Genomic DNA, 23505 nt, shown 5'->3' with positions numbered 1-23505 from the left:
GATCCGAATCGTTCATGATCCGGACAACACTATCTAGAATTGTTATTGCAACTTCTCCAGTCACGTTGCTGTCTTTTCCTACTGCTGCACATGTCTGGACTCTGCACAACCAACATAAGGAAAGAGGTACTTATGTATTCAGTAAAGTTATGTGCATTCATGCAGAGCCTGATGTCAGCCCTGTTCAAACTGCAGTTCAGTACACAGCACTGAGCAGAATGAGAGATTGCTCAGGCCTGGGGCCCACTACAGCTCTTTCAGCTGCACTTAAAGTGCATACACACATCAGACTATAGTCTTTGGAAAATGAAAGCTCACAGACCAATCTTACCACCCTTCATGTAGTATGAGAGCATTTCTAGACAGTCTATTCTATGGAGCTTAACTCCCCATGAGACAGAAATCTTTGCAAGATGCTGCACACATGTTCCAACATTTTAGCATACCCGACAGAATAGCATACAAATGCTACTGAGCATGTGCAAAGTCATGCAGGGCATACATTAACCCCATAATACCCATCAGCAGCATTAACCTTTTCAACCCCAGTTAGCTGCCTGTGTGCTGATGTGCAATCTCCACTATCCAAGTGGACATAGAGTTAGAATAAAAAGTTGTCCGAGCGAAGCGAGGACCGAGCCCGCAGCCCAGCGAGCGAAGCGAGCGGGCAAGGGGACACTGATTCTACTAACAAGGAGTATATCACTTTAAATGTATGCTATTCTGTCAATGTATGCTAGCTAGTTGGAACATATGAGATCTGCAGATCATCATACACACCTTGTTTAACTGACATTCATCTGCAGATCAGATCTTGCAAATTGCACTCATAGTCTATGAGATCTGCAGATCATCATACACACCTTGTTTAACTGACATTCATCTGCAGATCAGACAATCATCTGCAGATCTGAAAATCCATCCTGGTGGATCTGATCTGCAGATGAATGTCAGTTAAACAAGGTGTGTATGATGATCTGCAGATCTCATAGACTATGAATGCAATTTGCAGGAACGGATTTTTGGCAGGAACAGATCTTTTGCAGATACTGATCTTTTGTGTCTGTACAGCATCTTTGTGTGCAGCATCTTGCAAAGGTTTCTGTCTCATGGGGAGTTCAGCTCCATAGAATAGACTGTGTAGGTATGGCTCTCATACTACATGAAGGGTGGTAAGACTGGTCTGTGATCTTTCATTTTCCAAAGACTATAGGCTGATGTGTGTATGCACCCTTAGGGATTGCTAATCATCCTAAAAGCACTATGCTAATGAAAGTTGAGGTGAGCCCACAATTAGGATTTGGCCAAATTGCGTTGCATGCATGTAAAATTTGGCGTTCGCTTACTTTAGGGCATCCATCAGGAAACTTCATAGGGAACAGTTCTCCAGTCACAGAACCCTCTAAAGTGCAAAGTGTTGTGATTGGCCAAATAGTGTATGCATAGTTTACTATCATCCTATCAAAAAACTAGACGTTCGAGAGGGTGCTATTCACCCAATCATGTTAGCGGAAATTCCCTATGATGTTACCTGCTGGGTCCCCTAAAGTACATTAGCGCCCTGCAAGAGCTAGGAGTGCTGCAAAATCATTTTGAATCTTGATCAAAAACAATTTTGCAGCAACTTTGCAGCCGATTTCCGAGCCTGGGTTGCTGAGCTTCTGAAAGTGGGACCCTGGAGATGAACCGAATGTCAGCAATGTATTTCTTTAATGGTACTATTCTAGCTGGAGCTGGAGTAAGCCCCAGGTAAGTAAAGTGCTTTTTTTTCACTTCTGATTTTCTTTAAAGAAAGCTTAAACGACTTGCTTCGTCTGGCTTCTGGCATGTAAGCCCTCCTCCCAGCACAAGAAGTCTTAAAGTATACCTAAACCAATAGATGAAAAAGAGATTCACTTACCTGCAGCTTCTCCCAGCCCCCTGCAGCCGTCCTGTCCCACGCTGGTCCTCTATGATCCTCCATTCTCCCGCTGCAGCTTAGTTTCGTTTTACACCGACTGGGAATCGGTGGGCCACTGTGCGGCCCTTGCCACGTGTAGCCTTGCTCTCATTCCCATCTGCAATTGCGGATCGTAGAGGACCGGCGCGGAACAGGATGGCTGCAGGGAGCACGGAGAGGCCCCAGGTAAGTGAATCTCTTTTTCATCAGTTGGTTTTCCTTTAAAGAGACTCCGTAACAAAAATTGCATCCTGTTTTTTATCATCCTACAAGTTCCAAAAGCTATTCTAATGTGTTCTGGCTTACTGCAGCACGTTCTACTATCACCATCTCTGTAATAAATCAACTTATCTCTCTCTTGTCAGGCCTGTGTCTGGAAGGCTGCCAAGTTCTTCAGTGTTGTGGTTCTGTGATGCATCTCCCCCCTCCAGGCCCCTCTCTGCACACTGCCTGTGTATTATTTAGATTAGGGCAGCTTCTCTCTTATCTTTTACAAGCTGGATAAATCCTCCTCTGAGCTGGCTGGGCTTTCACATACTGAGGAATTACATACAGGCAGAGCAGGAAGAAACAGCCTGACACTTCAGTGGAAGATAGCTTCAGTGGAAGATAGCTGCAGGGGGAAAGAAACACACAAATGATCTCTTGAGATTCAAAAGGAAGGGTGTATACAGGGTGTATGAATGTATTTTCTATGTGTGGACATACTGTACATCAATCTACTTCCTGTTTTGGTGGCCATTTTGTTTGTTTATAAACAAACTTTTTAAAACTGTTTTTAACCACTTTTAATGCGGCGAGGGGCGGCGAAATTGTGACAGAGGGTAATAGGAGATGTCCCCTAACGCACCGGTATGTTTACTTTTGTGCGATTTTAACAATACAGATTCTCTTTAAGCACGTCTCTTATTAGGTATTTTGATTTTGCACGGAAATTTTTTTTGCCTTAATGAGAACCCGGGGCAACATTTTTAAATCTTAATAGGACACGCCCTGTGTACAATGGCATGCCTCCATGTCCATTTTCAAGCTGTACAAATTTGCGTTGTAAAAATTGTGTAATTTTGCATCATCTCAGAAATATTTGCTTCTTATCTCTAGGAGGCAGCTGTGTATGTGGCACAGGCGGCAGCAGTTTTTGCAGTGTAATGCAATTTTGTATATGCATGAATCTGCATTTGCTATTTTTTCAGAGCCAATTGGGTATTTTAATGCACTTTCGTCCATGTTTTTACAGTTTTAAATGCACATTTGTGTGCAAATTTTCATGTCGTGATTTTTCCATGCATATCAATGAAGCCAGTTTACCTGAAAATGTCATTAACTTGCCATTTTTTTATTATTTTTTTTTCCGCCAAAACCCACAATTTTTCTGCTTTGCCATTAAATTACATTAAATGTTAATCGCACGTGATTAAAAAGAAGACCTGCTGGACGATTTAAAGGGCACTTCAACAATGGGGATGGTCAGTAAAATGATAACATGGTAGTTTTGTATTCAAAACTTTTTGTATTTATACACCTTGAAAATGGACCATGAGTTTTCTGTGCTAGACTACTGAGGGCCAGTGCACTCCAAAAAGCGGTGGCGTAATCGCAAATGCTCAGCGCTTTTTCAGAGCAATTCTAGGCATGTGCCTAGCAATTTTCTAATCATTCTTAGCGATTTCTGGAGCATTTGGTGTAGCCAACAGTGCATGTTTTGCAGAAAACCACAAACATTCACAGGTGAAGTAATTAGTGTCTCAGCAGAGCTGATTAACTATCTCTCTGGATTTCTACAAAACATGCACTGTTGGTGGGCCCTGAGGACAGGGTTGGGGAACACTATTTTAACCACTTTACCCCCGCGCGTACGTATTTCTCCGCCCCTTTTTCCATCCTTTAAAAACCAGGGACGGAGAAACACGTACTTTCCGCGTTCCCGACGCTGTCCGCGCTCCCGCTCGTAAACACGCCGCCCGCCGCTAGTAAAACCGCCGCCGCCCGCTCGCCCGGAGATCAATGAACGGGAAAATCCATTCCCGTTCGTTGATCTAAGCCCCACAATGACCCGCTGCTCTCCTATGGGCAGCGCGATCATTGTGAGAAGAAACTCACGTGTCCAGCCTCCTTATTCTTCCTCCAAGCTTCCGGAAGGAGGCTTGGAGGTCGCAATAAAGCAAAAAGTTACTGTGGCCATCTTGTGGCCAAATAGTAAACTACACCCTACACATTTTTCACATACAAATAAATGACTTTTACACAAAAAATTAACTCATTACCTCCCACACTCCCCATTTTTTTTTTTTTTTGTAATTAAAAAAAAATTCAAAAATTTACAATTAAAAAAAATACATAATTAGTTACCTTAGGGACTGAACTTTTTAAATATTTAAGTCAAGAAGGTATAACACTGTTACTTTATAAACTATGGGCTTGACGCAAAACTGAAAAAAATGCACCTTTATTTCCAAATGAAATATTGGCGCCAAACATTGTGATAGGGACATAATTTAAACGGTTTTATAACCGGGACAAAAGGGCACATAAATTTCATGGGTTTTAATTACAGTAGCATGCATTATTTAAAAACTATAATGGCCGAAAACTGAAAAATAATTTTTTTTTTCCCCACATTTTTCCTAATTTCCCATTAAAACACATTTAGAAAAAAATAATTCTTGGCATAATGTCCCACCTAAAGAAAGCCTAATTGGTGGCGGAAAAAACAAGATATAGTTCATTTCATTGCGATAAGCAATGATAAAGTTATAGACGAATGAATGGAAGGAGCGCTGAAAGGTGAAAATTGCTCTGGTGGTCAGGGGGTAAAACCCCTCAGTGGTGAAGTGGTTAAAGGACACCTGAAGTGAGAGGGATATTTACAAACGCTGCAGTGTGAATACTTCCACAGGGAGACTCAGCACTAACTATTTGGCAATTGACAATTGCATCGCATATGCAGTGTGAAACAGCCGTAAGGGCCCTTTTTCCACTAACTGTGGCAATCGCTAAATGCTAGTGATTACGCCTTGTCACATATTTTTATATGATTGCAAAATCTCGGTAAAAATCGCTCCCGAATGCAATTGTGCTTTTGTAAAAAACGAATAGTGGTAGTGGGAAATACCTACAGCGATTCCTATGTTAAAGTGGCAACCCTTGCGATTCAAAAATCGCTAGCATTTTGCGATTCTGCGATTCAGCATTGCAATCACTGCTAATGGAAAAGGGCCATAAAAACGTGATTCAGCAAAAAATGAATCGCGAACGAAGCATCGTACTGGAAAATGAGCACCACAATTTACATGTTATCGTGGTGCTTTATCGTTCGGAAAAACAGCTGCTCAGATCGCAGCTAGTGGAAAAGGACCCTAAGTGGGATGAGACGTTATACAAGGCCTGGCTGTTGCTAGAAGCTTTGCCAGTTTTTATTTATTTTTCTCTTCAGTTCCACTTTAAGTCAATCAGCGAGCCACCCAATTCCCCACCCTACACTTTACCGTAAATTATATGGTATCCTCTATAATAAAACCCAAGTGTCTCTGCGTCCCATGTCCGTGTGTGTGTTTTGTAGCACTGCGCATGTGCAGGGACGGACGCAGAGACACTGAAAAGGAGGAAGGGGCGGCCATGTGTGCGGGTGGGTGTGGTGGAAGTGCGGGTGCGTGCGCGTCAGGCGTGCGGAGACAAACCTTGCCCGTTTTTAAACGGGCTAAGGTCACTAGTATATATAATTACTAAAGTATAAGATCACCTCTTAAGCCTGGTACACACCTTCACCAATTTGACCTCCTACATGTAGTATGCAAACCTATCTACACAATCTGCTCACAGTATTCAAAATCTTCTTGCCCCAATACTACTTGGATGTGGTAAAATTGGTCAGTAATTGGCCAATCAAAGTTGAAAAGTGTGTACTAGGCTTTAGAGCGATGGGGACTGTTGGTGTTTAATATATATGTGTATTGCTTGGAATTTGGTTCCTGGGCAGTTCACTGGTTTTATTTTATTGGTGTTGATCTAATAAATTCCATGTATGTATAGTTTGAATTGAACAGATTGAATTTATATCTATAATAAAGTACCTTGGCCATTTGTTGCCACATTTAGCTGCTTGCTGTCTTTACTGTTTGGTTTTGTTTTCTTGGCTGTTCAGGGGTTTTCCCTCTTTGAGCTGACTGTAATCCCATGGCTCTCCCTCCCTGGCAACACTTTAGTCCATAGTAGCTTCCGTTATTGTGTGCTATAAACTGAACTTGCAGCCAGATTTCAGTGAAACAGTGGCAGTGTGATTTCTATTTCTATATTCAACTATTTCACTTCACAAAGGCACTGTACACAGTATAGACTAGACTCTGCTTCTAATATGCTGGTTGTTCAGTGGGAGGGTTATACATTCCAGAAGGCTCTGCTTGTTGACTCTTATCGCAAATTCTTTCTGTTTTAGGAAAGCAAACTTATGTTTTTCTTAACATCTTAGTAGGGGGGCTTTTAGGACCATTGTAGTCCCTTACACACCCCAATGAGTTCTGGGTCACCATGAGCTTGCTGGTTAGTCTGTGCCTCTCGGATTTACAAGCCCTACTCCATAGAGCCAAATTAATCCATGCCATGCACTGATGAGGATCAAACAATCCGAAACAGCCTGTATGCATGTTGGATTATTATGGCTCTGTACAATTTAACAAGCTGACACATCATTGCATTCCAGCGGTTCTGGAGGTGTGTTTAGCTTCTAAGGGTACAATGGTTAATTTGCATATATTCAGCAGTGGTGCTCTGGGAGACATCTCAAGCTCACTCTAACCTGAATTATCGCAAATTCTTTCTGTTTTAGGAAAGCAAACTTTTGTTTTTCTTAACATCTTAGTAGGGGGGCTTTTAGGACCATTGTAGTCCCTTACACACCCCAATGAGTTCTAGGTCACCATGAGCTTGCTGGTTAGTCTTTCCTTTCCAAGACAGCCTGTTTTAGTACTACAAATCTCAGACAGCCTGAAATACAAACGGCTTTGCAGGAATGACAGTAGCCAGGACTGTCACCTGGAGCAAGAGTTATAATCCCCCCAATCCAGAGCACTTGTAGTTATGATGGGCTAATTTTACAAGCCGAGAGGAGAAATTAATGTGAAAAAGCTTCTATGTAATAGTCACAACATCTTTAATTTAGGGTGTTTAGGCAATTAGTATTAACTTCAGCCTTGCTAAAGTTCAGTGACAGCACTTCCTTCTCAAACACAGCTGCAGTTTTGTTTGTGAGAAAATGAAACTGAAACTTGAATCCATTTTCTCTGGTGTGACATCAGAGAACTGAAACGGAACAAAAGGAATATATAAATATGCCAGTAAGGAAATAGTTTCAGTACAGCTGGGAGACAAAACAGCAACAACTACCTTTGGTCACACCAGTTGGTACTTTGCAAGTATTACAGGTACTATTCACAGCAGTTTTGTTTTGTAATAAATAGATTGACCAAGTATAATTAATTGGTGGACTCTTTGATGAAATTGTAAAAATTGTAAAATGTGACATTGCCAGAAATCTTAGTCAGTTTTAGGATCTTTAAAGATCACCTTTTTATGCTTTCAAAATAACATGTATTCTTCTTATGGTGTGGTTAGTATAGCAGTATAGCATTAGAGCAGGTATTCTAGGAAGGCACAGAAAACTAAGCTGAATGTAGTATGTGATATTTATTTCAGCTATATTTACTTGTTTTATCTTTATGCCTACATGTATGACTATTGCTTACTAATCCCACTATAGCTAGGCATGCTCTAGGAGATTTGTGGTAGATCATGGAAGCTATTGATACAAATATGATATTAATTGCTTGTGTTAGACCTGTAGATTTTAAAGAGAACCCGAGGTGTGTTTAAAGAATGTTATCTGCATACAGAGGCTGGATCTGCCTCTGTTGCTATCCCAAACCCCACTAAGGTCCCCCCTGCACTCTGCAATCCCTCATAAATCACAGCCATGCTGTGAGGCCATGTTTACATCTGTAGTGTCAGTCTCAGCTGCTTCCCCGCCTCCTGCATAGCTCCTGTCCCTGCCCCTGTCCCTTCCCTCCAATCAGCAGGGAGGGAAGGGATGCAGGCGGGGACTGGAGTTCTGCAGGAGGCGGGAAGAGCAGCAGACTGACACTATAGAGATAAACACAGCCAGCTCTGACAAGCTGTTTGTCAGCAGGGTGGCTGTGATTTATGAGGGATTGCAGCGTGCAGGGTGACCTTAGGGGGGTTTGGGATAGCAACAGAGGCTGGGCTGTATAGGCAGATCATACCTCTGTATGCAGATAATATTCTTCAAACCCACCTCGGGTTCTCTTTAAGCAAGATTTTAGCAGAAATGCAATGTGGCCATCATGTACTGATATCATGTGGTCAGTGTTATAAAGTGTGGACATAGCTGTTCAGCGTTTTGACTTGTAATGTCTCGACATGTTTTTACGTTTTAATACATTTTTATTAGGTTTGAGGTCTATATCAAATCTAACATCTAATTGATCTCAAACAACAGTTTGGCATGTTTTCTGTGAGGTGGGGTAGTAGTGAAAAGCTTACCACACTCTGTGGAAACAAAGCAATCAGACAAGGAAGAATTGAAGAAAAAAAACAGCTTGCTTACTGATAGGCATAGAAGACTAGAAATTCTATCAGAGGTTCCAGATGTAACAGGGGCATGTCTCATCCCACTATGTATACCACACAAGCTACGGTAGATGCTGAGTGGATATGGCCACTAACATGTCAGTTTCCTGAGTTGCAGAACCGTGTAGCTGAAAGGCTTGGATACCCAGTGGGCTGAATTTGGAATCGTACATAAACTAGGGTCTAGTAATTGCAAACAACAAGAACATGAATTTATTAAAGAGAATCTGTATTGTTAAAATTGCTCAAAAGTAAACATACCAGTGCGTTAGGGGACATCTCCTATTACCCTCTGTCACAATTTCGCCGCTCCTCGCCGCATTAAAAGTGGTTAAAAACAGTTTTAAAAAGTTTGTTTGTAAACAATCAAAATGGCCACCAAAACAGGAAGTAGGTTGATGTACAGTATGTCCACACATAGAAAATACATCCATACACAAGCAGGCTGTATACAGCATTCCTTTTGAATCTCAAGAGGTCATTTGTGTGTTTCTTTCCCCCATGCACTGAAGTTTCAGGCTGCTCTTTTCTTCCTGCAAACAGCTTTGCCCTTGTTTGTAATTCCTCAGTATGTGAAAGCCCAGCCAGCTCAGAGGACGATTTATCCAGCTAGTAAAAGATAAGAGAGAAGAGAGAAGCTGCTCTAATCTAAATAACACACGGGCAGTGTGCAGAGAGGGGCCTGGAAGGGTGAATTCATAGCAGAACCACAACACTGAAGAACTTGGCAGCCTTCCAGACGCATACAGTCAAAAGCGGCGCCTGGAAAAAATGGCGCACGGTTCCCGAACGGTAATTTGATTAAAACGATATTTTTCGTTTTATCATATTTCTTTGGCTGTAAAACGTAAATTTTCGTTTTATTAAAGAATGTGTTAACTTTTAGTTTTAAAACGCTATTTAGCGTTTTGATGTATTTTTTTATTTATTGATTAATTTATTTTCCTAAGCTCCGTGCTTCGTAATGTGCTTCACAAATGGTGCATTGCTGCTGTCACATGAAATACAGATATAAGCAGCAAGCAGCCCAAACCAATAAACACCTTTTATGAAGGACCGTACTGTTAGATGAATAGAAGCAAGGCAATTAACAGCAACCGCACCAAGCCATTGAACAGGAGTACACGTGGTTGGATTAGCAGCACGTGGTTGGATTATTTTTTGACATTCACAAGTGACTTATTGAGTCCACAAACATCATAAATATAATATTAAAATATTTTTTAAGTTGGTTACAAAAAGCGGTAAAAAGCAGCTACGATCAGTCTCGAACCTGCAAAATTTAAATCAAAGTCAGCAACTTTACCACTACGCTATACTTCTTCACTGAATACAGGGGCTTATAATACTTAAGTCCTCTACATGTTGAGCACATGAAACAGCACCATCTAATGGTGAAATTATATAATGTCTTAAATGCTTATGGCTTACGTGATGATTGTAATTATGATTTGAATTGTAATTGGTATGTGAAATAATGAAGTATTGTATAATCATATGCTATTTTTTTGCTACATAGGGGCACAGAGACTACTCAAGTAAATCAAATATAATAGTATCTAATGTTGAATGTTGTTAAAAATCAAAAAAATATTGAACAGGCTCCAAGTATTAAATGATGTTTTTAAGTCCACACCCTTACCATTCCTCCGGACCCCCCTTCCCCCCCCCCCCCCTCGCCCCCTAACCCCCCCCCCCCCCCCCAATTGTGATGTAGCGAGCATACAATTTTCGGTGCAGGCTTTATAAACTTAACCACTTGCCGACCGGCCACAGCCGATGGGCGGCGGCAAAGTGGATCCCTAAAGGACCGCAAGGGCGTTGCGTCCTTTTCGCATGCCGGGGGAGCGATTGCGTCATTGATGACGCGCGCTTCCCCCGGCAACTGGCTCCGCCCACCCACCGCAACATCCCGCCGGCCATACGGAAGCGCCGGCGGGATGTTAACCCCGCGATCGCCGCATACAAAGTGTATAATACACTTTGTAATGTATACAAAGTGTATTATACAAGCTGCCTTTTGCCCTGGTGGTCCCAGTGTCCGAGGGACCACCAGGGCAGGCTGCAGCCACCCTAGTCTGCACCCAAACACACTGATCTGCCCCCTGATCGCCCACAGCACCCCTCAGACCCCCCCCCCCCCTGCCCAGCCCCCAGACCACTGTTTGCACCCAATCACCCCCCTAATAACCCATCAATCACTCCCTGTCACTATCTGTCAACGCTATTTTTTTTTTATCCCCCCCCCTGTCCCCTGCTCCCTCCTGATCACCCCCCCACCCCTCAGATTCCCCCCCCTTGTGTACTGTATGCATCTATCCCCCCTGATCACCTGTCAATCACCCATCAATCACCCCCTGTCACTGCTACCCAACAATCAGCCCCTAACCTGCCCCTTGCGGGCAATCTGATCACCCACCCACACCAATAGATCGCCCGCAGATCCGACATCAGATCACCTCCCAAGTGCAGTGTTTACATCTGTTCTCTACCCTAAACACCCACTAATTACCCATCAATCACCCCCTATCACCACCTGTCACTGTTACCTATCAGATCAGACCCTAATCTGCCCCTTGCGGGCACCCAATCACCCGCCCACACGCTCAGATTGCCCTCAGACCCCCCCTTATCAATTCACCAGTGCATTTATTACATCTGTTCTTCCCTGTAATAACCCACTGATGATCACCTGTCAATCACCTGCCAATCACCTATCACCCATCAATCACCCCCTGTCACTGCTACCTATCAATCAGCCCCTGTCACTGCCACCCATCAATCACCCCCTGTCACTGCCACCCATCAATCAGCCCCTAACCTGCCCCTTGCGGGCAATCTGATCACCCACCCACACCATCCGATCGCCTGCAGACACGCAGTCAGATCGCCTCCCAAGTGCATTGCATCTGTTCTCTCCTCTAAACACCCACTAATTACCCATCAATCACCACCTGTCACTGCTACCCATCAGATTAGACCCCTATCTGCCCCTAGGGCACCCAATCACCCGCCCACACCCTCAGACCCCAACCCTGATCACCTCGCCAGTGCATTACTTGCATCTATTCCCCCCACTAATCACACGTTGAGACACCCATCAATCACCTCCTGTCACCACCTGTCACCCCCTAGCACACCTACCCATCAGATCAAGCCCTAATTTGCCCCGTGTGGGCTCCTGATCACTCGGCCAAACCCTCAGATCCCCCTCAGACCCCCTTCCGATCACCTCCCCAGTGCATTGAGTGCATCTATTTTCCCCTCTAATCACCCCCTGAGACACCCATCAATCACCTCCTGTCACCCCCCTAGCACTCCTATCCATCAGATCAGGCCCAATACAACCTGTCATCTAAAAGGCCACCCTGCTTATGACCGGTTCCACAAAATTCGCCCCCTCATAGACCACCTGTCATCAAAATTTGCAGATGCTTATACCCCTGAACAGTCATTTTGAGACATTTGGTTTCCAGACTACTCGCGGTTTTGGGCCCGTAAAATGCCAGGGCGGTATAGGAACCCCACAAGTGACTCCATTTTAGAAAAAAGACACCCCAAGGTATTCTGTTAGGTGTATGATGAGTTCATAGAAGATTTTATTTTTTGTCAAAAGTTAGCGGAAATTGATTTTTATTGTTTTTTTTTTCACAAAGTGTCATTTTTCACTAACTTGTGACAAAAAAATAAAATCTTCTATGAACTCGCCATACACCTAACGGAATACCTTGGGGTGTGTTCTTTCTAAAATGGGGTCACTTGTGGGGTTCCTATACTGCCCTGGCATTTTAGGGGCCCTAAACCGTGAGGAGTAGTCTAGAAAACAAATGCCTCAAAATGACCTGTGAACAGGACGTTGGGCCCCTTAGCGCACCTAGGCTGCAAAAAAAGTGTCACATATGTGGTATCGCCGTACTCAGGAGAAGTAGTATAATGTGTTTTGGGGTGTATTTTTACACATACCCATTCTGAGTGGGAGAAATATCTCTGTAAATGGACAATTGTGTGTAAAAAAAAAATCAAACAATTGTCATTTACAGAGATATTTCTCCCACCCAGCATGGGTATGTGTAAAAATACACCCCAAAACACATTATACTACTTCTCCTGAGTACGGCAATACCACATGTGTGGCACTTTTTTGCAGCCTAACTGCGCTAAGGGGCCCAAAGTCCAATGAGCACCTTTAGGCTTTACAGGGGTGCTTACAATTTAGCACCCCCCAAAATGCCAGGACAGTAAACACACCCCACAAATGACCCCATTTTGGAAAGTAGACCCTTCAAGGTATTCAGAGAGGAGCATAGTGAGTCCGTGGCAGATCTCATTTTTTTTTGTCGCAAGTTAGAAGAAATGGAAACTTTTTTTTTTTTGTCACAAAGTGTCATTTTCCGCTAACTTGTGACAAAAAATAAAATCTTCTATGAACTCACCATGCCTCTCAGTGAATACTTTGGGATGTCTTCTTTCCAAAATGTCGTCATTTGGGGGGTATTTATACTATCCTGGAATTTTAGCACCTCATGAAACATGACAGGTGGGCAGAAAAGTCAGAGATGCTTGAAAATGGGAAAATTCACTTTTGGCACCATAGTTTGTAAACGCTATAACTTTTACCCAATCCAATAAATATACACTGAATGGTTTTTTTTTATCAAAGACATGTAGCAGAATAACTTTCGCGCTCAAATGTATAGGAAATTTTACTTTATTTGAAAAATGTCAGCACAGAAAGTTAAAAAAGTCATTTTTTTGACAAAATTCATGTCTTTTTTGATGAATATAATAAAAACTAAAACTCGCAGCAGCAATCAAATAGCACCAAAAGAAAGCTGTATTAGTGAGAAGAAAAGGAGGTAAAATTCATTTAGGTGGTAGGTTGTATGTCCGAGCAATAAACCGTGAAAGCTGCAGTGGTCTGAATGGAGAAAAAGGCTCTGGTCCTTAAGGGGTAGAAAGACTGTGGTCCTCAAGTGGTTAAATGAGTACTGTAAACAAAAAAAAGAAAATCAACTTACCTGGGGCTTCTACCGCCCCCTCCACCAGACGTCCTGTGCTTGCGCTGAAACAAAATGATCCACTGGTCCTCGCGTGCTGCTCACTTCTAGTTTTCGTTTCTTTAATGTTGCAGGCCACTGCACCTGCATGGCCCTAACCGCATACCTCCTTGCTCCCACTGACATATATGTCGCCAGGAGTGTACCGCGCAGGTACATTGGGTACAAGTCAGTCACGAAAACCGAAAGTGAGCCGTGGCAGGGACCGGAAGATTGTTTTGTCCCGCTGCGGGCACAGCATGTCTGGGGAGGGGGTGGGGAGAGGTGGTAGAAGCACCAGGTAAGTTGAAAGTTAGAAGGAAAAAGTAGGAAAGTAACTACAGTAAAATGACATAATGTAGTAAAATGTATTTAGATTTTTTTTTTTTTTTATGTTGGAACAACCTTGGATGCTCCAGGGTGACAGCGTGGGTGGGCGCTACATGTGCAGTGGGCGCACAGGACAGCAGGAGCCCCCATGGGCGTCCGCAGAAAATTTTCCGGGGGGGGGGGGGGGGGCAAAAAGGCAGGGAAGAAATTTTTGAGAAAATGTGTGCTCCGAAAAACCTGAGGGTTATGGTGTGCGCCGCGTGGCGCGCCGGAAAATGGGTGCGGCCATGAACCAGAATGTGGGTGTGGCCATACGTGGTGACAAATTTTCATTAACTTAGCAATGTGGGACATTAGATTAGGACAGTGGTGGCGAAACTTTTGGAGGCCGAGTGCCCAAACTGCAACCCAAAAGTCACTTTATCTATCTCAAAGTGGCAACAGCAATTTAAACATCATACAAACGTTTTAACTCATACATGAACATTATGGAAAATCCAACTTGAAAATAAACTGTGAAGATAAACAATTTCATTCATCCTACTCCTGAAAAATGTATTCTTTTTTTAGAACCTCCCAGTTTTATTTTCCGTTTTAAAAAGCTAAAAAGTAGGTTTAATGCTATTGTCTCATAGGATGATGATTCAGCTTTTCCCAGAGGCCCCCAACAAGACAAATTTAGCAATCATGAGGCCCCCAACAAATCATCAGGCTCCCAACAAGACACATTCAGCAATCTTGAGGCCCTCAACAAGACAAATTCAGCAATCATGATGCCCCCAACAAGACAAATTCAGCAATCATGAGGCCCCCAACAAATCATGAGGCCCCCAACAAGACATTCAGCAATCTTGAGGCCCCCAAAAAATCATGAGGCCTTCAACAAGACGAATTCAGCAATCATGAGGCCCCCAACAAGACAAATTCAGCAGTCATGAGGCACATAAATAGACAGCATTTCACATAAATAGGCAGAATGCCCCCTTAATATGGTAGACACCTCTCACCTGGCTTCTCAATTCTCCTCTACTGGCTGCTGTGCCTGGCAATACTGTTTTTGGATGGATTGGGGATGACGTGCGGGCTGAAAGGCCTTGCGTGATGCTGTGGCCAGGCTGGCTGGTGGTGATGCTGTGACCTGGCTGGCGGTGATGCTGGGCTGTGCTTGGCTGGTTGAAGTAAATGCTGCCCCCTAGTTTAGGTAGCGCCAGGAACCCCCAGGTTAGGAAGTGACAAGGACCCCCCCAGTAAAGTAGTGACAGGGACCCCCAGTAAGGTAGTGACAGGGACCCCCAGTAAGGTAGTGACAGGGGACTCCCAGGTTAGGAAGTGACAGGGGACCCCCAGGTTAGGAAGTGACAGGGGACCTCCAGGTTAGGCAGTGAGTGACAGGGACCCCGTTGGGCAGTGAGTGACAGGGACCCCTTTAGGCAGCGGGTGACAGGGACCCCTTTAGGCAGCGGGTGACAGGGACCCCTTTAGGCAGCGGGTGACAGGGACCCCTTTAGGCAGCGGGTGACAGGGAGCCCCTTTAGGCAGCGGGTGACAGGGAGCCCCTTTAGACAGTGAGTGACAGGGACCCCTTTAGGCAGCGAGTGACGGGCCCCCATTTAGGCAGTGAGTGACAGGTGCCTCCTCTCTCTAGCCGCCGCTCTTTCCCCATCACCTTGCAGCAACTTCAGACCTCGATCAGCAGCAACCCGACCAGTAAGTGCAGGCGCCGGACGCACCCGCTCTATATGCGGAAGTGATGTCACTTCCGCATATCAGTGCGGTGTGCTAGGTCCTAGCGCCCACACTATTGGTCGCCACCTGATCGAGGTCTGACGCGGCGGCCAGGAGGGGGTGAGCGGCGGCTACAGGGGGGTGAGCGGCGGCCAGGGGGGGCAGCGGGCGGCCAGGGGGAGGCAGCGGCACCCCCCTGGCTCTATGTGCGGACGCCCATGCGACGGTGAGGGTGACACAGCTCTAGCTATACTTAGTATAGCAGAGTTAAAGTATCTTTGAATTTTGGCTCCATGGCTCACCATTGGTCTGTTAATAGACCAATAGGGAACCTTGGAGTGAAATTCTAAGTTGCTTTGGCTCTAGCTGTAGTAAGTACAGCTAGAGCTGGTGGGGACTGGCATTGTGTGGCAGCGGTTGCATAGGTCAGCTGAGATCTTCAATCAAGGTCGCAAGATAGAGGATGTTGGCCTGCAGTTCAGCCACTTTAGAATAATGACCCCTCTCAATAGCCAGTGTACTGACCAGTGGGCTTACATGTCTGTCTGTGCCGCCCTGTCTCTACCTCCAGGCTGTGGGCGGAGAAGTCTCTGGAAGTGGGCGGTCCTCACAGGTGTGTATTTGCTGCAGTGCAGCAGGAAGTGGGCCTCATCCTCCAGGACCCCCTGGTCACATTGCCTGCACAGTCTCTCCTCCCGGGGCTTCCATGTCTGTCTGTGCCGCCCTGTCTCTATCTCCAAGTAGTCTCTCCCTCACTCTCTCTTTCCTTCTCACGCTCTCCCCTTCTCGCGCTCTCTCCTCTCTATCTCTCTCCTTCTACCCCCCCCCCCCCCCTCTCTCTCTACTTCTCTCTCTCTCTGTCCTTTTCTTTCTCTCCTCTCTCTCTCCTCCCCCCCTCTCTCTCCTCCTCTCTGTCTCTCTCTCTCCTTGTCTCCTCTCTCTATCTCTCTCCCTCTCACCCCCCCTCTCTCCCTCCCCCCTCTCCTTCTCTCTCCCTCTCTCTCTCTCCTCCTCTCCCTCTCTCTCTCTCCCCCTTTCTCTCTCCCTCTCTCTCTCTCACCCCCCCCCCCCCTCGCTCTCACTCTCTCTTTCCCTCACTCTCTCTCATGTCTGTGTTACTTCACCAACCAACAGCTTTCTTTTAGATGTTTTGAGCACATTTCCCAGCTGTATATTTTTGTGTCATCGTAATGCACAATAATTGTTATTGTGTAATTAGATTGAAAATTGATTATACATGTATTTTATACAATTATTATTATACATGTGTTTGTAAATGTTTTGTTTTACATTTACTTTTTAAATAAAATTATTAAAACCTTTCGCCTGAACTTTACTGAAAAAAATATATAACAAATTGATTTCATAAACATTTTATCCACCACACCCTCACACTCTCCCCCACAACACCCTCTCCACTCACCCACCGCACACTAACATTCTCCTCTCCCCCACCACACCCTGACACTCTTCCCCACTGCACCCTCAAATTCTCTTCTCCTCCAATACACCCTCACACTCTCCTCTCCCCAACCACACACTCATACTCTCCTCTCACCCACCACACCCTGATACTCTCCCCACCACAAACTCACACTCTCGACCACCGCACCCTCACACTCGCCTCTCCCCATCACACCCTGACACTCTCCACCACCACACACTCACACTCTCCACCACCGCACCCTCACACTCGCCTCTCCTCTACCCCAACACACCCTGACACTCTCCACCACCACACACTCTCCTCTCCCCCACCATACCCGGACACTCTCCCCCACCACACACTCTCCTCTCCCCCACCACACACTCACACTCTCCCCCACCACACACTCACACTCTCCCCTCCCCACCACACCCTGACGCTCTCCCCTACCACACCCTGACGCTCTCCCCCACCACACACTCACACTCTCCTCTCCCCCACCACACCCTCACACTCTCCTCTCCCCCAACACACCCCGACACTCTCCACCACCACACCCGGACACTCTCCCCCACCACACACTCACACTCTCCTCTCCCCCACCACACACTCACACTCTCCCCCACCACACACTCTCCTCTCCCCCACCACACACTCACACTCTCCCCCACCACACACTCACACTCTCCCCTCCCCCACCACACCCTGACGCTCTCCCCCACCACGCACTTGCACTCTCCTCTCCCCCACCACACCCTCACACTCTCCTCTCCCCCACCACACCCTGACACTCTCCGCCACCACACACTCACACTCTCCACCACCACACCCTCACACTCGCCTCTCCCCCAACACACCCTGACACTCTCCACCACCACACACTCTCCTCTCCCCCAACACACCCTGACACTCTCCACCACCACACACTCTCCTCTCCCCCACCACACCCGGACACTCTCCCCCACCACACACTCACACTCTCCTCTCCCCCACCACACACTCACACTCTCCCCCACCACACACTCACACTCTCCCCTCCCCCACCACACCCTGACGCTCTCCCCCACCACACACTCGCACTCTCCTCTCCCCCACCACACACTCGCACTCTCCTCTCCCCCACCACACCCTCACACTCTCCTCTCCCCCACCACACCCTCACACTCTCCTCTCCCCCACCACACCATGACACTCTCTACCACCGCACCCTCACACTCGCCTCTCCTCTCCCCCACCACACCCTGACACTCTCCCCCACCTCAAACTCTCCTCTCCCCCACCACACCATGACACTCTCCCCCACCTCACACTCTCCTCTCCCCATTACACCCTCACACTCTCTACAACCACACACAATAAACATTGATTACTATCAATATAATTACCAACATGCAGATAGATTCTATGTAGAAACACGGTGTTTAAATACAAATTGATTGCAGTACATATTTAAACCACTAGATTGTATAGTTATGTCTTATTTAGAAAGACTTAAACTTTTAAAGTCACTTTTTTTTTTTAAAATTGGAGCATAGCTTAGTGGTAAGATTCTGGACTAGCAACACGAAGTTTGAAGTTCAAATCCAGTGAACTTCAACTTAATTTTTGCATTTTTATTAGATTCTAATATTTGGTAAATAAAAACAAACACATTTAATATGTTATAATATACAATTTTAATTTAATTGCTATTTTAAAATTAATTTATAAATCAAAAAAATATATGCTAATTAATAAGTAAACGTATGTACAGAAAAAAAAGAAATAGGGACAATAAATGATTGAAGACAATCACGGAAGCCTGATAAAGATAGCTACAAAATACATTACACTTTCAAAAAGGGTAATTTACGTTCTATCAAATACCGTTCTGGAGTTATAGAACGGTAAATCTCGTTTCAGTTCTAACTCTACTGATGCAGCAGCCGCGCCAGAAAGTTGCAGTTTAAAACGGTAAATAGCGTTTACCGTCCTTCTGAATGTGCGCCGGAAGGTTACATAGGCGCTGTGCGCCATTTTTTCCTGCTCCCTTCCAGACACAGGCCGACAAGTCTGACAGGGGAAAGATACATTGATTTATTACAGAGACAGTGATAGTATAAAGTGCTGCAGTTAGCCAGAACACATTAGAATAGCTTTTGGAACTTGTAGGATGATAAAAAACAGGATGCAATTTTTGTTACGGAGTCTCTTTAAGGGAGGAATGAACTAATCAGAGCCCAGACTTAAACCCTATTTGAAATCAGTGAAATTACTTGAAGATTGCAGCCCAACAATGGTCCCCCTCCAGTCTGACTGTACTTAACCTGTTTTTCAAAGAAGAAGGTGCCAATACCTCACCACCTTTATGGGCATAGTTGGTAGAGAAGTATCCCAGTAGAATACTTTAAATAGGAACAAACATGCTTCCACACAATAATGACATCGAGGAAGAGGGTGTTATGCTTTATCCCCCTCCCTCCAAAACTGTTGCTTTAATATATTTAACGTGGCTGTTATATGCTTTTGAAGGGGATGCTTTTGAAGGGGATTATCCACTATAGAAATACAACCTTGTATATATTTTGGACCTCATAAAAAGTTGGAGTAAGTTTTGTGAGTTTGGGGATAGAGGGAGCAAGATATTAGCAACAGGCTATAAATAAAGAGCGCACTATCATGCTTTATCTATTACAGTAAACTATAATATGATTAAAATACGAACCAGAAGATATAGTGGAGGTGTTTAGAAAGTAAGCATATTTGAGGAAAGAACAGTGGAATTAAAGGAGCCATACTCGTCAGACATAAAATGAAAGAACTGAAGGTAAATGATGTTAAAAAGTAGTATAAAGTTTGTATTTTATCTGAATGGGTATAGGAATGGCCCTGACAAACCTTGGCTGCACCCCGTATGGGCTTATGGTTGTCCATGTTACTGACCGTTACTCAGTTAGTGCAGGGGTTGAAAAATAACTAACAAGACCTGCTTATGCTGCTGATTAGTCACACAGGAAGAGGAAATAACCGGTCTATACAGAGTACAGATCTCAACCTAGAAAATAAGCAAGGGTGGACCAACCCATTAAGTAATTAATCTTCATTACATTGTGTACAAACAAGGGTGACACTTTTTTTTAATTAAATCTGATTTATTCAGGACTGTGGAGTCGGTACAAAATTCATCCAACTCCGACTCTTCAGTTTATGAAACCTCCAACTCCAGGTACCCAAAAATTGCTCCATCTCCACAGCCCTCGCTATATCCGCGTACTTTGCCACACTGATTTATTCATCAAACAAATTGTCTTTGACCATTTAATCTCCACTACCTGTAAATGGATGGTGCTGTAGTAGTATAACTAATTTTAAAAGCAAGTTCTATACTACTAGTATAAAGGTGGCCACTAATAATCTAAGCTTTTTCATCCAATTTTACCAAAACTATGTCATGAAAGGGTACATTGAGTGAAATATATATTGAATGAATAATTTTAGGCTGTACCTTATATTGCATAGAAATGTTAAGATTGGATGAAAACAATTGGATCATTAGTGGCTAGTTATCAGGGACGGGTGTACACATAAGCAAAATATTTATTGCAGTAGTTACATCTTAATAGACTATGACTATTATAATCAACAAGTCTGCTATCTGCTTGGAGCCTAGTCATACTGGATGTATTGCTGAGCAGTCAGTGCAGGTAGCTGAAAGCAGAATTCCAGTGCATAATACTAGTAAAGCTTGTTTGCATACGTGCTACAAAATACAGTTCGTCAGAACAGCCTTACCGCTCCCCTATAGTCCTAGGTATCTGGCAATGTGCCACATAGTAATGTATTGCATGATACACTGCTGATCAGTGTGTGTTATTTTGTGCATTGATGGGAATGGGTGTTCTTGTTAGTCTGTTATGCCTGAATTTCCTCCTACCTATTCCAGGTGCTGTTTTATCTCCAGTCACTTAGTCCAGACTGACAAGGATGAACAGGATGAATGACCCATCTTTGTAAGCAGTTCTGTGTTGTTTGTGTCTTTAACTCCTTCATGTATTTAAAGTACCTCCTGGCCTTGCTTTAAAATATATGGTCAATGCTTTATTTATTTTCTGCACTGTGACATAAATCACAGCACCTTCCTCCAGCACTTCCCATCCCCCTTGGGCAGAACGCTGAGGAAGTGTCAGTAGTACTTCCTTCTCTCGGCACGTCCTCAGGAATGCCCCCTGTACTCGTCGCTTTTAGTTCTTGTCTGCACAGCATCCTGGGGAGCTGCGCTGTGTGCGGTCCTGAGGTAATTTAGCTCAGGATTATAGTGTACTAATACAGCTATTAGTACACTATCATTCTGAGCTAAATTACCTCAAGACCGCACACAGTGCAGCTCCTCAGAGTGCGGTGCAAATGGGAGCTAATGGTGAGTACAGGGGGTGTTCCTGAGGGCAGGCAGAAGGGAGGAAGTACTGACCTCCCCACCTATCCTTGAACTCTGCATTACGGCCGAGCAGGGCGGGGGGGGGGGGGGGGGGGTGTTGCTAAAAGGGTACGATGGTGCTGTGACTCTCTTATGTCACAGCACAGTAAATAAAGCATTGTATCATTACATACATTTCATTAAAAAAACGAGGTCAGGGGTACGTTAAGTCTCGATGACCAGAGCAAACTGCCATGTTGTACAGTGCTGGCTACACAAGAGATGATATGTGTCAGATTTCTATAGAATTCTATATGCAATGGCAGCTTTCAGAACAGATAAACATTGGGAATTTGTATTTTGTAGACAGACAATCTTGTGCACAAAAGCAAATATAACTGTATGGGTAATAAAAAGTAGGAAAACACGTTTTTATTGGGAGTTTTACCCTACTTTTAAATGTAATTTACCAAATGTTTTATATCTTTATCCATCCATCTCTTCACCCCCCTCCCCTTCTATCTCTGTGTATCAATTACTGTTGATATGTTTTAGGCCTGGATCTCACTGTTAGCATTCCAATCCCCATGCATGTCTTTAAAAAAAAAAACAGTAAAACCCCTGCAAAAATGATCAGTTCAATACTTGCACCTATAAGGGATACAACTACAGAAACTGAACAGCTTTGCCTTAGTTTTTAAGTAATGTTGAGTGTAATGCTGACATTTCTCCTAATTTCCAAATTAATTAAAATTATTCTTTAAAGAACAGTATTTTTAAGGGGCTCACTAGGTGAAAAGAGAAATGTAGTTTCCTGGGGCTTCTTCCAGCCCCTAGAAGTAATTTGGGTCCCTTGGCACAGCTCCGGTCCTCCCCGGGGTCCTGTTGGCAGTCTTTAAGGATTAACCCTCAAAACCCCACCCCCTGTAGGGTCGGCACCTTCTGCACACGCCAGTCCCGCACTATTGCGCTCCCAATGATGTGGTTGCATGCGCAGAAGGCGCCGACCCACTGGGGCTGACGTTCCTTACAGGCTGCCAACAGGACCCCAGGGAGGAATGGAGCTGCTCCTCGTGAGTCCTACATCTGTACGTAAAACGAACCTGTGTATTAAAAGGTGGGAGGCTGAAACTGGGGCTTAAAATATTACCTTAGCTGGTTTTTCATAGACCTGATCGTTCAGCAATGACACTTTGCATTGATCCATTTTTTTCCCCCCACAAAATTGATCATTTATATGATGATGTAGACATGAGTCTCTAACTTGTACAACCTTTATTAATATTCAGTGTTCCTTTCCTTTGACAGGTCAGATTATTTATCATATGCACACATGTTAAAGTGCAATGGAAATTCCCTATTTAAAGCCGGTCATTATTTGAAAGCACTTGAAAAGTATCATCAAGCCATAGGTGTTATGAGCGAAATTTTGCTTTTTGGGTAAGTGAATAATCTTTGTAATGAAAGTTAAATAGCAACATTTTGTGTTTTAGTTGAGTGGGGAAGCATTAGAGCCTTCATCAGGTGTGTATTGCACTCTGTGGCCCCAGCAGCGATGTGGATTTAGCACAAAAATCATCCGACTCCTCAGTTCATTCCACCGACTCCTCGACTCTGGCTTCTCTAATTTGCATATAAACTTGTTGATTGAAATTATGTAACATAAAAGCATTTCATTTTTGCCAAAGCTTAGGAATTTAGAGGAACTGTAATGTGTAGCTGATATTCCCTTTCCCATGAGAAATATTAACCTTATTTCAAATTGATCATCAGGAGAGTCTGTATGGGCGATTTTGTGGTAAAACTCCTCCCACAGTGTGATGTCAGGACCTAGGTCCTGACAGTTTCCTGTCTGTGAACCTTTTTGTATTCTGGGAAATAACAGCTGTTTTCAGCTGCCAAGCAACCAATACCGTATCTCCCTCTGTGCATATGTATAGCTATAAAGGAGAAAAAAAATCAGCCTATCACAATGTTAGCAGGTGTGGTTATAAATAATGGCAATTGGTGCTGTCTA

The 23505-nt window shown here is 44.3% G+C and overlaps 1 protein-coding gene across 5 annotated transcripts in view; it reads left to right on the top strand.

Moving 5' to 3' along the window:
• Positions 1-23505, top strand: part of TRANK1 (tetratricopeptide repeat and ankyrin repeat containing 1) — a 183426-nt gene that overhangs the window by 14841 nt on the left and 145080 nt on the right. For 2 of the 5 annotated variants that reach the window (XM_068236535.1, XM_068236531.1), the window contains exons 1-3: positions 39-126; positions 21018-21084; positions 22797-22928. In XM_068236535.1, coding sequence (XP_068092636.1) covers positions 21059-21084; positions 22797-22928 — 158 coding nt within the window. In that variant the 5' untranslated portion in view covers positions 39-126; positions 21018-21058. Of the gene's footprint in view, positions 1-38; positions 127-7293; positions 7357-19771; positions 19902-21017; positions 21085-22796; positions 22929-23505 lie in introns of those variants that run through there. The other 3 variants (XM_068236533.1, XM_068236532.1, XM_068236534.1) reach the window with 3 other exon arrangements.

The sequence above is a fragment of the Hyperolius riggenbachi genome, chromosome 5 (genome assembly GCF_040937935.1).
Source record: "Hyperolius riggenbachi isolate aHypRig1 chromosome 5, aHypRig1.pri, whole genome shotgun sequence".
Lineage (NCBI taxonomy): Eukaryota > Metazoa > Chordata > Amphibia > Anura > Hyperoliidae > Hyperolius > Hyperolius riggenbachi.
The sequence above is the reverse complement of the archived record's forward strand: the minus strand, read 5'-3'. Positions and strand labels throughout refer to the sequence as shown.